The sequence below is a fragment of the Pteropus vampyrus genome, unplaced genomic scaffold, assembly GCF_000151845.1.
Source record: "Pteropus vampyrus isolate Shadow unplaced genomic scaffold, Pvam_2.0 Scaffold392, whole genome shotgun sequence".
Taxonomy (NCBI): Eukaryota; Metazoa; Chordata; class Mammalia; order Chiroptera; family Pteropodidae; genus Pteropus; species Pteropus vampyrus.
In genome coordinates this window covers 200677-217243 of record NW_011889173.1, presented here as the reverse complement: position 1 = coordinate 217243, position 16567 = coordinate 200677, and the positions used below count along the sequence as shown (strand labels likewise).

Genomic DNA, 16567 nt, shown 5'->3' with positions numbered 1-16567 from the left:
TCTCCTGTCCCAGACCCCAGGGGCTCCCGCCTGCTCTTCTTGGCCTTGTCCACATGGTGGAGTTTGGCGGAGAAGGCCATCCCCGAATATGGGGAGCCCGGATGCCGCAGACCGCCTTTGTCAAGGACGGGCATCACGCCTGAACAAGGGGATTCTCAGACATGGCGCCTCCTGACCTACGACGACGTGGCACATTGTCTGAATGTCCAGTGGGGAGGAATCATCACGTCTACTCTCCGTATGTGCCTGTTTACCTAAAGCTTCTTGTTTTAGTGTTTGCCTTATGCTTTACTCTTGGGGATGAATTTAGGTGAGGAAAGAGACGGACTTGTGCCTACGACACTGCCCAACCCTGAATCCTACCTCTTTGCCAGTCACGACTCTCTCAAAGGTTAGAAGAATGTTGTATTCATGAACACATTTAATCTCCCCGCTTCATCTGCAGAAAGGCCATGAATGAGAGCTTCCCACTAGTTCGCTGTATTGTCCTTGGGTAAAGATCCCTTGTTTCTAAGAGCCTGTAAGTTCCTCTTCGAGACCAGGATCCCTTTGAGGCAAGTGAGGGCGATCCCCTTTTCACTGACCAAGAGGCCAGCGCAGCATCTGGGAGCTGATGGTAAACAGAGAACCACTCCGATCTCTACAGTCTCTTCTTTCCCGGTGAAGATGCTCTGTTTTCAATCAAAAAACAAGATCGTTCTAAATGTCATCTCTCCACATCCATCTGGGGCTCCTGAAAGCAAGCTGCCTTGTTTCTGAATCAGATGTCATCACCCACTGAAAAGCCGCCTGCATCCAAGCGGGAAGACTGGCACGTCTCCACCGGCGAAGCTGCTCCCCACGCCTACGGGCGACTGTTTCTTTTGAAAGGAAGAGGATGGGGAAGAAGCGAGTGGCAACAGAGAAGCTTTCACTGCGACCTCTGTCACCCTTCGGAGACAGTTAAATACTAACGGGCTTGAACACCTTACTCCCCACAGAGCCATGTGAAGCACTGCCATTTTTGTGGGGGCACCTGGAACAGGCAAACAGAAACTGAACACAGTGATGTCAATAGGCCACGACAGGTTTTCCCACGAAAACCTGAGACACGCCGTCCCAAGACACAGGCACAGGCACAGCAGGAGAGCGGCAGAGCCCTAAGACCCCGAGGAGGTCCCGCAAAGCTCCTTCGGAGATGTGGCCCCTCGCTCAGCAGCCCCTGCGGCTGAGCCACCTTCTGGGAATGACACACAGAAACGTTCAGGGGGAGAGGGGGCCCAGAGGTGCAGGAACCAGCCCTTGGCGTCCAGGGAGAACCGCGTGGCTACGACTGACTAACCGGCCACTTCACGGGGGAGGGGTCCAGAAACACAATCACCCTCATGAGCTCCCGAATCGAGTTCCATTCATGAAAATTTATACCGAGCAGAGCATGTCAAAACAGAATCCCAGCACATCGAGCATTCCCACGGAGGGGAGGGAAGTCATGAGAAACCCCGCGACTGGAGGCCAAATGTTCTCCCTCCCAACCTGAAACGATGCTCTAACATCTGGCCGGCTGGGTCTCGTGACATCTGCAGACGCTGTCGACGGCAGCGCCGCACCACGCCCCACTTTCCCGCTGCAAGTGGAAAGAGCCTCCTAGAGTTCCACTCCACACTGAAAAACATACGACACTATTCGTACACGTAGGGCTGCGTGCGTGCTTTACAGAAGGACGTATTTCTTCTTCCACTTAAAGAAGTGAGGAGAGACCGACATTTGTCCAACGCTGACAACGCGCCAAGCTTTGCACCCCTGATCTTCCCATCTCGTCCTCCCCACGAGCCCGGGTAGGGATCACGGCTGTCAAATGTGTTACAAGTGAGGAAACCAGGCTCCGAGAGGTTAAACCACTTGCCTGAGGTCACACAGGAAGCAAGTGACAGTCAGCCTGACTCCGACACGCATGTTCTTCCTGCTACAACGCTCCACCGCCTCAAGAGCCAACACATGCTTTTGGTACCTTTTCACGTACACATCTGCCACCCTGCCCACTAGAATAAGTTTTATAGTTTACGGGGAGCCGCTGAGGGGGGAGAGAAAGCATTTTTTTTGACAGGTACAGACATGACCGAGGTACGGCACCGTATTTAGGCAATCCCGCGGTTAGTCAGTATGTCATGCATGTGGGATGGGGTGTCCTTCTGGATCGTATGTAGGAGATACTTAGGTTGTAGTTCGAGCGCAAACTACGGATGGCCTGCGTCCCACCGTTTCCGTCTGCCGTCCCCCTCTGCCTCCCTCAGACGACGGTCTCGATGGCGGTGGCATTGCCACCGTCCTCCTGGCGCCTGGGCTGCATTTCATCTTTGAAAGCCCTGGTCAGAACGACCTTTAAGGACTCCTTGAACCGCTTCTTCCTGCTGCTGCCCACAAAGAAGTAGATGCAGGGGTTGGCGCTGCTGTTGATGGTGGAGAAGAGGAGAGAAACGTGGTGGAAGTTTCCAGACGCCGACCAGTGCTCGTAGTACATCAGGTAGAGGAGTCTCATGGGCATGGCGAAAATGAGGAAGATGACGATGGTGACCGTGATGACCATGTACAGCTTCGAGGAGTGAGATGCCCACGCGTTCTTTCGGATCTTCACCACCAGGACGGTGCTGGACACCACCATGAGCGGGGTGAAGACCAGGAAGCTCAGGACAGCTATGAAAATGATCACCGCCCTGCAGTCACTTCGGGAGTGACTCTGCCCTTCGCTGTCAATGCACATGACGTATTCCATGCTGGTCACTAAACAGGACAGCGCCCACAGGAGGGCGCAGACGAACGCCGACTGGTGCTTAGGGCGATGACACCGGTACCAGATGGGGTACAAGACCGACAGGCACCTCTCCACGCTTATGGCCGTCAGCAGGTAGAGGCCTGTGTTGTAGCCAAACAGAAACGTCACCGACAAGGTGACAATTGTGTAGTAATAGCCAGAAGAGAGCTCATAATCTAAAGCGTAGTCGACAGTCAGAATGAAAATGCAGAAGAGCAGCGAGATGTCCGCTATGGACAAGTGGGTGATGTAGACCGTGAAAGGGTTTCTCCTCATCCGGAAGCAGAGGAACCAGAGCAGAATTCCGTTTTCCACAAAGCCCAGCGGGGAGAGGCTCATGATGACCCAGTGCACGACTGGGATTTTCTGGTGCGGGTCCCCGACGGAGGCGTTCCCGTCGGACGAGACGTTCGCGGACTGTTCGACCACAAAAGATGTCATGTTCGACTCGTCCATGAGGAGGCCTCGGGCTGGGGCTTTTCAGGAAGTGTTCTGCAAATAAGTGGAAAAAAAAAAAAACCCAATTAAAATCGATGCCTTGGAGTAAACGGGAGGATTTCGGCTGCGGGTCATGGCCTTCGTGTTACGATCGTGCAAGGGTTGCGGTCACACAAAAGGTTGCACACGTGTAACCGTCACCCCAAAAAAGCTTTCGCAGACTACACAGTTCTCTTTCCAGTGACGGCACAATTAGACACGTCACCCGGAAGAGAACCGGTTTAACTGTTTTGATCCCCCTCAGATCTCTCAGCTTCGCAGTGTTAGTTACTTGTGGCTCAGCGTCAAAGGGCCGAGCTTCCCGGCGTCCATTTCCGGTCTGGCCCAGGTTTCCGAATGGCGTTTTGGAAATCACCTCATCTTCTGCGCCTCCGCCTCCTGGCCCAGGGAACTCGGCACATGGTCAGGGTTCGCCCATTAAAACGCGATGACACATACACGGTTGGGCAATGTGGTCGTCGTTTTTTAAGGCGCGAAGTACCACAAGGGACAGGGAAACGAGAGGGAATCGCTAGAAAAATTATGTTCAGCAGGGTACCAATGTTTTCGAGGCTGTGAAAAGTAGAAGGCATCTATTTCATGTGGTCTCAGTATCTGCGACAGAGCTGGGCGCCTGGGCGAGCTGCGCAGATGGCAGACGGCGAGCCCGAGCGAGATGCGTGCACAGGCCCACGCGCCGTGGGACGAGCCACGCAGAAAGACGCCGCTGACAGACACTAAGCTAAGCGCTGCCATAAAGCCAATAAAAACGCTAAATATTTTAGACTGCAACGCAAAGATTCTCAGAAACTTCCCCTCACACTTTCCGAATTGCAAAATAAATATTTGCACACTGCCCACCCTCTTCCTCTTATATAACATATATATTTATATAAGTTAATTCCGGCACAAGGGGAAGGAAAAGGGAGGCGGCCAGTGGCCATCATCTCCCTTACTCTAACTCCAACTCGTCCTCGGCTTTTTTTTTTAAGCATCTTTTGGGGGCTGCCGAAATATCGTTCTTCGCTTTCTGAACTTTGTCCTTGCAGACCAGAGCCCCCTACAAGCGTACATAACTAAGCTTGAGGAAGTGGATTGAAACAATATTTTAAATTAGCAGACACTTGCCTTTTGCTCTGAACAGGACATAGATATGATAGTTCGTGGAGCTTGAATATCTCTGATGGCCTGAGACATTTCCGGGGCGGGGGTCAACAGAACCCCAGCACCGGCACTGAGTTTTGATCTCAGTACTACTGTACCCGGACTAGCAGGCAAACTGGAAAAAAAGATAGTTATGTCCCCAGTGGTGTGATCCAGAAGCCCGGGGATGTCCCTACCTCAGCTGTCCTGACCCCTGTCCCCAGCAACACGTCCCTCGGCTGTTCCGATGAGATACTGGAAATCATTCTCACTGGGGCAGATTCTTCTTTCATTTTCTAATTAGACAGAAGATATAGACCCCAATACCCCCAGGAGGCCAACACAAAGACCAGAACTCACAAACCTATGACATGGCTGCCCGAAAACTTGCTGTAGAGACAGGGCTTTGTTAGAAGTTCATAGGTGAGACAGCCATGTTCCCCAAATTCACCCATCAAATATTCATTCAGTGCCAACTTCTTGCCAGGCACTGGGGTACAACAGCGAACGGGGTTTGAGGAGGGTGGTGCAGAGGGCTGGAGGTGTAACTACAAGGAAATGAGGGCCTGGACCGAAGCAGGCGAGCAAAGCCTGGTTATGATACTTTGTCAAATGTCATGCTTATTCTTCAGGCTCTGTTTACCCAACTTTAGAGCTTAAAAATTGCCCGGAGTTGCTTATCAACAATGAAACTTCCAGAGCCCCGCTGTTTCAGGAAGCCTGGGTGGGGCCCTGACTCCGAATTTTCATAGTCCAGGGGATTCTGATGGAGGCAGGTCGAGGGCCATGGTTTGAAAAACACTGCTACGTGCACTGGGGAGCTATGAAAGCTTTTCACGGGGGGCTGCGATAGGACCTGAACTGTGTCTTACAAAGTTGACCCTGGCTGTCGCCTGAGGCAGGATGCAAGGGGACACGGGATGGAGCAAGGAAGCCAGCCAGGGGCTGTTGAAATTGTCCTGGGGAGAAATAATAACTAGGATGACAGCCGAAGGGGAGAATGAGTTCCAGGGACATTTCGGAGAAGGCCGGTCAGGCCTCGGTGACCGTGAGGGGGAAGGGACAGGGAGGAGGCGGTGAACCGAGTTTTCCATGTGAGGTAGCCGTGTAGATAAACTGCGAATGAGCGAGGCCAGGAGCAGGAAGGTGGCATCTGGGAGAGGGTGGGGCCCGGTCAGCGTGCGAGCACCGAGAATGAGCCTCGGGAGGACACGGAGAGGGGCAGAGTCAGGCGTGCTCATCCTGCACACCCTGCTCTCAAGGGCCTCCGTTTCTTAAACAAGCCGAACGTAACAAAACAAAGAACGCTAGACACATACGTGAGATCCTTAGGACGTTACTCAGTACGGTGCATTTGCCTGATTGTACATTTCAGATGCAGAAGCGACCTTGACTGCCGGCTCCTCTTCCTGTGTCTCTGGCCTTGGGATGGGGCTCCTGTCTCCCACTTGCCTTGTTCCCTGCACCAACCCATCCTTCTCAGCTTCCCACACTGCCGCCCCTTCCTTTTTCAACAGCCCTCCGCCCACCCTAGTGTTACCGTTCGTTACCTCCACAGCCATCACATTCCTTCTTGTGGAGTTAAAATATCTCCCCCGCTAAATGGCAAACTCTTCGAAGACAGGACTTTATCTAGTTCACGTCTGGGTCCCTAACACTCAGCGCAGGCGTTCGATAAATCCTTACTGAGTTCCCCCAAGACATGAAGCCCATCGCTATGGCCCTGAGAAGGCTCTCTGGTTACCCGTGAGAGAAAGCCACTGCCTCAAGCCCAGGCTGAGGCAGTTCATTAAAAAATTCTCTAGTCTACAGCCATGCAAAGCTGAACAAGCCCGATCCCATCTGATCTCGGAAGCTAAGCAGGGTCGAGCCTGGTTAGTATTTGGATGGGAGACCACCTAGGAAGACCGGGTGCTGTAGGCATAAAAAAAATAAATAAATAAGGGATTGTAAGCTGACGAGGTCCTTGCAATCTGTGAGGTCAACCAAGAGTTGCCTTGCCTAAATGAAGAAAAGTTTCTCTAACAGAGCATAACTCGTGAATTGCAGATGAGGCACATTTTGATCATGATGTGATCGGAAAGCAACTAAAAATCCCCTTAAAACTAATCTCATTAAAAACTAACGATAACTCTCCAAAGTGTCTTGTGATAGTGATGCGTTATTTAAATGAACACATGGCTAAAAGTCACATTCCCGGTCTTACCGGATCACACTGGACTTCGGTCCCTCAAGTGAAACAGCAGCTGGCAAGACGTGCCTGGAACGCAGCCGGTCCTACCTCCTCACCAGCCCCCCAAGCCTTTTGCTCCTCCCGGCTCCTCGGTCACTTCGCTTATTGTTCATCTTCATTAGTGGATGACAAGGACGTTTGAGGTTGGGAAGGGTAGAACAGAAGGGTGACTGCTGCTGGCTGACAAAACAGGATGGGCCAGAATAATTTCATTTTGGCTCGGCACACGGTGAGTTCTCAGTGAAGCCGAGAGGAGGCAACTGCACGACAGAATGAACCGCTGTGTGGACCTCGCTCCTAGCACTGTGAGCTCTCTGTGCAGACACGCAAGCCACGGCTCCGCACAGCTCCATTTTTAGGCAACACACGGGACCAGCAGTGACAGTCGGGGTTGAGAGGGGAGCTCATCCTAACAGCCCGTGTCCCCGTGACACAGCGACATGGCTGTGGGAACCTCAGCTGGGAGCAGAGCACGAGAAGTCGAGGACTCGGTGGCACGTTCCCGGTGAGCACGTCACACGAGCACCTTCCCATCCTCTCTTCCTTCTCACGACAGAGTCCCTGGGGTGGAAGCACGACAAGGCCACTGAGTGGGACTTGAGGGTCCGAGCTTCTTACCCCCACGCCAGCTTTGCATCCTCTACTCAGCTCGGGAGGCTGGTGAGGAAGGTGTTCTTACCCCCACTTTATAGAGGGAAAACTGAGGACTAATAAGCGGGCCAAGTTCAGAGCCACTGCGTCACACACCAGCACACAGGGTCACCGTGTCTGCTGCTCCTAGGTCCCTGCAGGGTGACCTGGCCCGAAGGCTCACCTGGATCCTGATCCCAGAGCCAGCCAGGCGGGAATCCAGGCCCTCCCTTCTCTCTGGACGCTGAGCCAGTCTCCCACTTTGAAAAAGTCTGAAACCCCCACTTCACAGACCACTAAAAGGGAGCCGGAGAGAGGGCGAGAGAGGCCGGCGTTCCCAGCTACTCGGGGACGATGAAGCTTTGCAGCTGGGAGCCCCTCCTCACCCCTGAGCCCTTCACTCTGCCCTGGGGCCCAGGCCTGTTTTAAAGACCTTACCTGCCGTAGCCTCTCTGCCACATGTTTTCCAGGCTAGTTTGCCTCTAACGCCTCCTACTTAAGGGACTGAAGGCATCGTATTCCCTGATGTTATAGGGGATTTATTTTCTTCCCCGGAGACTTGTTTAATTTCTAACCGTGACTTTGCTGGAGCAGAGTGAGGCCCCCTGTGCTCTCCGCATTGAAATTCCACTGTGAATAAGGCAGCCGAGGGTAGGGTGCTGACTGAACCAAGGGCTGGTCTCTGGAAAAAGCCGCTCACCCCAGCAGGCTCCTTTTACAGTCTGTGTAATCTCAACATAAAATGGGACTATTTTTATTGCCTTTTTTTTTCTAATTATAAAACAATAAGAGTTCGTTGAAGAAAATTTGGAAAATTCAGAGGGGAAAAATCACACATAAAACCACTACTCAAAATTAAACGGATTTAACATTTTGGGATATTTTCTTTTAGTCTATTTTTTTATGTCTTACACACACTCTTTTTTAAAATTGAGATTGCATTTTTAGAATGCGTTTTGGTATCTTGGTTTTTTTTTTTACTCAATATCATATTGTAAACATATCTTTTGTCAGCATATACTTTAAAAACTTGGCTTTAATAGTCAATATTTGGATATACCATAATATAATTTCAATAACCTTCTAACCTTGGACATATCAGTTGCTTCTGATTTTTCACTTTTTTTTTTAAAGCAGAGCATTGTAATGAACATTTAATAGATTTCATACACAGCTTTAACTATTTTCCTCAAACATTTTTCTAAAAGTGGAATTGCTGGATCAAAGGATATAAATATTTTTCAAGATTTTATATTAACAAATTGTCTTCCAAAAAACTGTACCAATTATACCGACATCACAGAATATAGATCTTTTTTCTCCCCCAGCGCATATACACGTTTATTCCTCCACAATTCCGTTATTTTTTTAATTCCCAAAGTTAATGGTGATTAAAAGGTTCATGTTTGAATCTGCTTTTAGTTGAGTGTTAATGAGTTTGGATATTTCTTCATCTTAATGGTCACTTATAGTTTTTCTTTGGTCGATTATTTTCGATTATCTTTCTTTCTTTCTTTCTTTCTTTCTTTCTTTCTTTCTTTCTTTTTTTTTTTTTTTTGCCCGTTTCTTTCATTGAGTTGCAAGAATTCTTTGTAAATATAACACTTTGTCACATTCTAAATTTTTTTTCCCCAGAAACTGGGAGATTTTAGAGAAGATGTAAAAGGATGCAGCTTGGGGCCTTTTTAAAACCTCTTCCTGACTGGTCCCAGTCTGCCTGGACTCCGCTGACCCTCGAGGTTTAAAGGCTGAAGGAATCATGTGGATACTGTGAACCTCCCTTTATTTTAAGGGTGAGGGAGCAAACTCACAGCCAGCTGAGCTTTCATATTTAGTGAGCCTGAACCAGAGCCTGGATTGCCCACAGGGGCCCTATTTCTACACCCAGCATCTGTCCTCTGTCAACAGTCACTTATGTGTGAAGTTCACTCACCCGTACATGTGGCTAGTAGGACCTCTGGGACATTTAACAATGGCCTTAATGTCACCAGACACCATTGCCATCATCAACTTGATCGTCACTAATGATCTTTATTAAAAGCCTCAAAGGATGGCCTTTTGTTTGTTAAAGGATGGATGTTATTTATTAGAGGATGGATTTTTATTTATGAAAGCACCATCTGCCCAATGCCAAACTCATAACAATAAAAACAAACAGAAGTGAGTTGTTTCCAATTACTTCTGATCGCAGTTTCTTCTGTGAGATGGAGTCACCCATAGTCATCACCGCTACTAACAAACACTTCTACTGAAAGGTAACAGAAGTCAGCTGGCCCACTCGTCAGCATCCAGCTTTCGGACAAGTCCTCCAACAGGGAGGAAGGCGTGGCCTTGGTCTTCCCTCCCCCCACGCAAGTGCGTTGTGGAATTTTACTGCATCTCTTCTCCCCACTGCCGTCTCTGAGACGACACCATTGCCTAGACTTGCTTTCTTCCCTCCAGCTCTCGTCCTGCCTTCCCGCAGTTTCTTCTCGGTCTCCTTTCCTGGGTCTCTTTGTGCACTGCCCTTTGGGCCAGGGGCTCCTCCATTCCTGCCCTCTTCCCTTCTTACTTTAGAGACTGCCTCTGGGTGACCCCCTCTTTTCAGCTATCACTATGTACTCATGAATCCAAATCTATAGCTATAACTGAGACATCTCCCCAGAATATCAGATCCTGTAACCAACAGCCCTGGACATCTCCCAGGGGGCCTCCCATGGCGGCACGCCGGCCTCAGCTGATCCAAAACAGAAAGCAGACTTGCTTTTCTGTGCTCCCTCTGGGACCCCCAGTCTTCCAAGAGAAAAACCTTAATGTTTCACCAAGCCTTGCTCATCTCATATGTTCCCTGCACCAGCCAGTTCTCCAAGGAGCCCTGGTTCCTTTTAGTAGAGAAAGGGTATGCAGAAGCCAAGGTCTGGGTGCTGGGTGTACCCATTGCTATTGGGGTGTCACTGCTCCCGGGCCTCCTCAGTGGATGGAGCTAAGGAGTATATGTATATAAACACATAATACAGTCCTACGTACACACACTGACATCTATATCTCTGTATCTTTCCATATACAATTGACCCTTGAATAACACAGGTTTGAACTTATACAGGGATTTTTTCCAATAAATACTGTAAATGTATTTTCCTTATAATTTTCTTAATAATGCTTTCTTTCCTCTAGCTTACTTTATTATAAGAAGAACACAGTATCGACTGTTCGTGTTACCAGCCAGCAGTGGACTACTACCAGTTAAGTTTGGGGGGAATCAGAAGTTATATGTAGATTTTTGACTGTGCAGGGGTTGGCACCCATCGGCCCTGTGTCATTCAGGGTCAGCTGTTTATACTGAATATCAATGAATTCGCACCAATATCTTCAATTTGGATCCAACACCACTGAGTTCAATTTTGTTCCCTATCTCTCTGTACTTGTATCTCCCTTCTCTGATGGTGAGAAACCTGGGCCCCATTATCCTCAACATATTTCCTCATTTGATCAATCCACCTATAGATACACGATCTCCCGCGTCCACCACTGCCTGTCACCCATCCCCACGTGGATGTCCTGTCACTTTATTGGGCTCTTTCACCTCACGTCAGGCCACCACTGCCCCTGCCCCTGCCCCTGCCCTGGGACACCTTTCTCACCCAACGGAAGCTCCGAATCTGGCACGAGGTCCCCTCCACCCCCTATGTCGCCATCGCCGCCCTCACCCCAGCTCGCTGCCCCCCCACGTGAATGTTCCTCCCCTGCTCAGACTCCAATCCTTCACACAAGCCACGGCGAGGCAGGCTGACCACAGCAGAGGGTACACGTAACACCCACCCCCCTCGCACAAAAATCCAAAGAATTCTCGGCAGTATGGCATCCGAATGCGAAAGAGACGTTTGAGAGGAGAGGTTTGACGTTGTTCAAATTACACTGCAGAGGTGACTGCAATTCTGTCTGTGCCTAAGCCGGCCCTGCCTCGCAGCCACTCTTTCCATCAAACTGACCACCGGATGTGAGTCCTAAGCAAAGCAGCTCAGCCCCTCCGACCTCAGCTCCTCTGCACAGCTGGCAGAAGGCTGGGGTGCAAGAGAAACTAGAGACTGGAAAGCACTTAGCCAGTACGAGTCTCATGGAAATGCCAAACTGAGACAATGAATCGGCCCGCAGGGAAACCAAGCATGGTGGTTTCCACAGATGTTTAGGGATGTGGGCTTTGCAGAGCCCATGTCCTGACCTGCTCAAAACTGCCGTGTGCATTTACCTCTTGACGAGAACGAGAGGAACAGATGGGCAGTGGGGCTGATAGAAAAGTAAGCAGAATCAGAGAAAGCAGAGTAGTGGGGTTTCTCAGCTTTACTGAGGGATGAGGCAGAAAGTTTTAAATACTATACATTTATGCTTGCTGAAGTTTTCTCTAGGGATCTAAGAAACAAACACCTCCTTCCATATTCCCATTTAGTTGGCCACAGTCCATACGTGGTTCCGGATTCCCATCACTCTGAGAAAGAAGGAAAGGAGAGGAAGGAAGGAAGGAAGGAAGGAAGGAAGGAAGGAAGGAAGGAAGGAAGGAAGGAAGGAAGGAAGGAAGGGGAAAGAGAGAAAAGCCAACACAACTAGGGTTCAAGGTTGAGCCTTATGAAACCTTGTCTTGTTCCTAGGCAACCAAAAAGAGAGGCCTGACCCTAGGCTGGGACTTCCAGGTGTGCAGCTTCAGAGAAAAGGGCAAATTCTTCCGTGGGTGTGTGTGTGCAGCGACCTGGACAAACAGAAACCCATTTGTGAGATGGAATCTCCACGGTAGGTAAGGGAACCGACTGGGATATGCGGGGGCAGGAACATCTGTCCTGGTACCAAACGCCTCGTTCCCATCTTCCTAACACGTGAGCCACCTGCATAAAGAAGTAGAAACCTCTTGTGTACAGCAGGATCAACTTAGAGCACCCACCTCAAACAGGAGGGGGGAATTTTTCCCTAGGGGATATTTGGCATGTCTGGAGATGTTGGTTGTCACAACCGAGAGGATGGGGGCTACTGGCATCTAGGGGGCACGCTGCTAAACATCCTGCAGTGCACAGGACAGCTCCCACAACAAAGAATTATCCGGCCCAACCATCGTGGCACTGAGGCTGAGAAACCGTGCTCCAGGTACAGGCTCGTTACCGCCTCTCACTGCTGTGCACAGCAGTCAAACAACACCCTGTGCGTTATCCTCCCAGCTCCCCCCGCCCACCCTGTCTGGGAAATATCAAAGATCGAGACTGAGCAGGAGATTCCTTTGAACAGACACCTGGCCATCCAGCTGTGGCACACCAGAGTTTATAAACCACAGAGCCTGGTACTGATGCCTGTGCCCACTAAGAAAAGGCAAAGGAAAACGAACCTAGCTTGCCTCTGGCTATGCCCAACTGCTTCGAATCAAGTGAATTCCCCAGGGGAATCACATAGGGTGACAATCCTTTCAAACCCCAACTCCTTCATTCTTCATAACATCTAACTAAACAACCTTGAACACCTCAAGGTCCACCAGATCCGTGAATAGATCTGAAAATTCTTGCCCCTGACCACCCCAAGAGAAAAAAAGAAAAAGCTAATGCAGAAGTTTCAACCTTGAAGTTGAAAAAAAAAATGTTTGGGGACCGTTAACTCAGCAAAGAAGCAAAATTTCTAAAACAAAGGCAGGAGGACACAGAGGTCTTTGCCAACACACACCGAATGTCAAACACACCGTAAAATCAACCAGCACAGAGAGAGTTGCCCGGGCAATAGCTATTTGAAGTAGGAAAATCTTACGGTCAAGGGCAGCTGAACAATGAAAAAGTGGGGTGCAGACTCACTAGCTCCGTTCGCTCAGGGAGGGTCAGAAGCGGCAGCAGAGAGGCTGTCCCCTTGCATCCTCGGGCACCGCCGCCCCGCCAGCCTGCAGGATCTCCAGTCCCAACATCTTCTCCAAGGATGCTGCAGCTTCCCTTCTCCAAAGGAATCAGAGCTGCTCTCCCACTGCTGAAAATATTTGAGATGTGCCAAGCAGATGGTCCCACGCTTATCAGCAGAAGCTGTGTTCAAATGGCATCATTCGGTGACACACACAAGTGAAAATCTTCACGCTGATCCAGAGTGGGAACAAGCTGACGATGATGCGGGGTGAACTACCAGGGTCAGACAGGGCTGAGGAGACATGACCCAGAGAACTGCTCTGTGGGAGGACAAAATCGCATGTGTGTCGGAAAGACGGGACCAGCTCAGAACCCTGACTCAGCCTGTAGCTAGCTGCATGGGCTCTGCCAAGCCCTGCGAGACTCAGTTCTGTCACCTGTAAAATGGAGCTAATCATCTCACTGCAAGAAGGTGCAGTGATTAAGTGAGATGCACAGTGAGGGACGCACTGTTCAGCACTTAAATATCCATTTTCGGTCTCGTGCCCACCTCCGTGTGTAAGCAGAATGCAACGGGGGAGGAAGCCGGGCAGCGCGCCCCAGGGGTGAGGGGACACCATCGGTGAAGCCCAGATCGCCTCTCAGCCCAGGAGATGAGACTTCCACCCACTCAGTCAGTCACTTTTCCCCGGAACCCTGTCCATTTTCCCAACAGACCCCAGTGTGGAGGCACCAAGGCCAGGCAGGAGGACCCTGCTGGATGGCTCGACGGGCCAAGCCCGGCCGTAAAGACCCACCCCCACTGACTACAGCATTTCTTCTTTGTCAGAAGTATTCCTTCATGGCTACTGTGTCAAAGGAGTCACAGACCCCTGGGACAAGGGAGATCAGAACAGGGGGAGAAAGCCATTTCAGACTCTGTGGGAAAGCAGACTTGGGAACCCGAATATGAAGCCTTCCTCAGACTGTTTTCTTAAGCGGCGAGACCAGAGGCCAGCCAAACGGCTCCCGGCTCCTGCAGGAAGCTGGACCTGTGCTGTCCTCCGGGCGGGGGAAGAAAGGGGCTGCCCCTAAGGAACTTCAAGCCACAGGGAAAATGTGGTGAGGATGGGGCGTCCACCAGGTAGGCAGGGGCCGAGCAGCAAGTCCGAAAATCAGGTGACCTCCGTCCTGGGAAGCTGGAAGTATGTTTCTGTTACCTGGTTGTGATGATCCCAGGGAGAAGCCAGCCTCCTGAAGCACCTTACAATTCCCAGGGGGTAATCAGAAACGGAAAAGAAAACCAGACCGGCTGAGGCAAACCGCAAGGCAGGAAGGAAGGGGCGCTGAGTGCAAAGGGATCAGGCGCGCGGGAGCAAATGCGATGAGGAGGGACAGGCTGGCTGAGATGGTTCCAGAGTCACGGCTGGGAAGGAAGAGATCCCCGAAGGAAAGGAGGAATGAAAGGAACTGAGGCGGGATGGAGGACCTGCCCTGAGCCTCTGCTCTACACTTGCTGCTTCTCAGAAGCCCAGGGACTGTCCAGATTCTGCAAACACTTCTCCCTGTCCTCATGGGGGCTGTGAAGCCCGGAGCAGAGTGACCAACTGGAAGGAAGACTCCAACGACACTAATTAGTCACCGGGACAGAGGGCCTCACTGACTCGCTTTTCCCAGCTCCTAACAGAACAGAGAAGTCTGTGCACACTGGCGGAGAACAACAAATCACCCAATTTGGAAAATGACAGCAGTCACAAGGTGAATGAGGAACGAGCGGCCAGGAAGCTGGAGAGGCCAGATGGTGTGCAGGTAGAGGAGGCAGAGGGGTGGTGGCTGGTCAGGGGAGCCTGGAAGGGATGGCGCTCTCTCTCTTTGGTACAAGTTGCCAATTGTTTTCGGACTGACTGGCACCGCTGACAAAAGCGGGAACTATTGCAGATGAAGCTGGAGCTTCATTTGTGGTTGATAATGATTTACACATAGAGAAAATACAGCAACTCTCTGTAAAAATAAAACTGCTTGCACTGAAGCCACAAATAGGTTGGCTATTCCTGTGCCTGGCTCTTCTTTGTGCGGAATCGTCCCCCTCTCGAGAGGTAAGGAGAGTTTGGGAGAGGGAGCTGTCCAGAGAGGGGGTAACAGAGCCAGAGGAGCCCGGGGACATGAAGGCTGTGGTCCCTGAGGTCCCAGTGTGGAAGGAAGTTCTAGCTTCATCTCCATAAGTCAAGTCACACCTTCCAAAGCTTCCTAGGGAAACACCCCTTTTTCTCCCGTAAAACAGCCGGGAAACATGGTGGAGGCAGCCTGGGGAAGGACCTTACGGGAGTCAAGGAAGGAAGACGCTTAGTAACCCAGAAGGCCATAGAGTGACCCACGAGTAGTAGACCCCACCAGTGGTAGACCCCATGAATAGTACAATCCATTGGTGGAAGACTCCATCAGCGGTAGACCCCATCAGCGGTAGACCCCATCAGCGGTAGACCCTATAAGTGGTAGACCCCACGAATGGTACGATCCCTTGGTGGAAGACCCCATACGCAGACCTGTAAGTGTCAGACCTGTCCTTCCCTCAGTTTACCCTTAGGTTCTGAACCCTCTCAATGCCGTGGGGGCTCCGCTCAGGGATCCACCCAGTGAACGCCAGCCATAGCCTAAGATGGATTTCTCATCGGGAAGGGACTCAGCTACACCAGATGCTGAGCCTGTAGTTACGGGGAGAAAGCCCTTGTTGTTTTAGAATGGCACTGACCTTGTTGTTTTAGAACGACAAGGGGCTGGGAGAAGGGCAGTGGGTGGCATGGGTCCGAGTGCCCATTTTCATAGCAAGATGACAGGCTCCAGAGTCAGGGCTGAGAAACAGCAGATGCCCAGAATGGCAGACAACTAATTTAGTACAAATTGTCTTGGTTCACCATTTGGGAGCAGAACAACCTCCAGCATGCTAGAAATGTGGGACTTGCGAACTCAACTGGAGTGATGAGTGATTCTTTATCCCATCTGTGTGATTGACAGGGTCTCAGAGCAGGGCTGGCACCGCCTTCTGCCCTCCAGTCCTGCAAGAGACTTCAGATCTCACTGGTCAGATAAAGGTCCAAGATAAAACCCTGAGAACAGAACTCTCCCAGGCTGATCCGAATCTCATCAGCCTCGAGGAATCCTCTCCAGGCTTCTGCTCCCTTATCCCGTCCTAGGATTGGCTGGGTCTCTCCCAAGTAAGGAGCTTTACTTTTCGTGCACTTTTCTCAAGCGACAGATCTTAAAGAGAAATGGCATTTTCTCTCCCACGTCTTTTGTTTTCCTCCAACTAGACAGGCCCGCATGCCGGGGCAAAAACCACAGCAGATGCGAGGACCCCAGGGGGAAGCAAATCCGCCAGGGGGCAGAGAAACTCCTGGACGAACCCCGGGGCGGGTCCGAAACAGATGGCGGCCTCAGATTAGACCCAGCTGTGGGAGGCTGGGCCCCCAACCCTGAGTCTCC

At 50.9% G+C, this 16567-nt stretch overlaps 1 protein-coding gene and 1 pseudogene across 1 annotated transcript; one reads left to right on the top strand and one right to left on the bottom strand.

Annotated features, from left to right (window-relative positions):
* Positions 1–2266: 2266 nt before the first annotated feature.
* On the bottom strand, positions 2267–3244 carry MAS1 (MAS1 proto-oncogene, G protein-coupled receptor). The gene has a single exon (XM_011380365.1). The coding sequence runs from the start codon at positions 3242–3244 to the stop codon at positions 2267–2269; it is 978 nt and encodes a 325-aa protein (XP_011378667.1).
* Positions 3245–6212: 2968 nt separating this feature from the next.
* On the top strand, positions 6213–6331 carry LOC111731709 (annotated as a pseudogene).
* The last annotated feature ends 10236 nt before the right edge of the window (positions 6332–16567 follow it).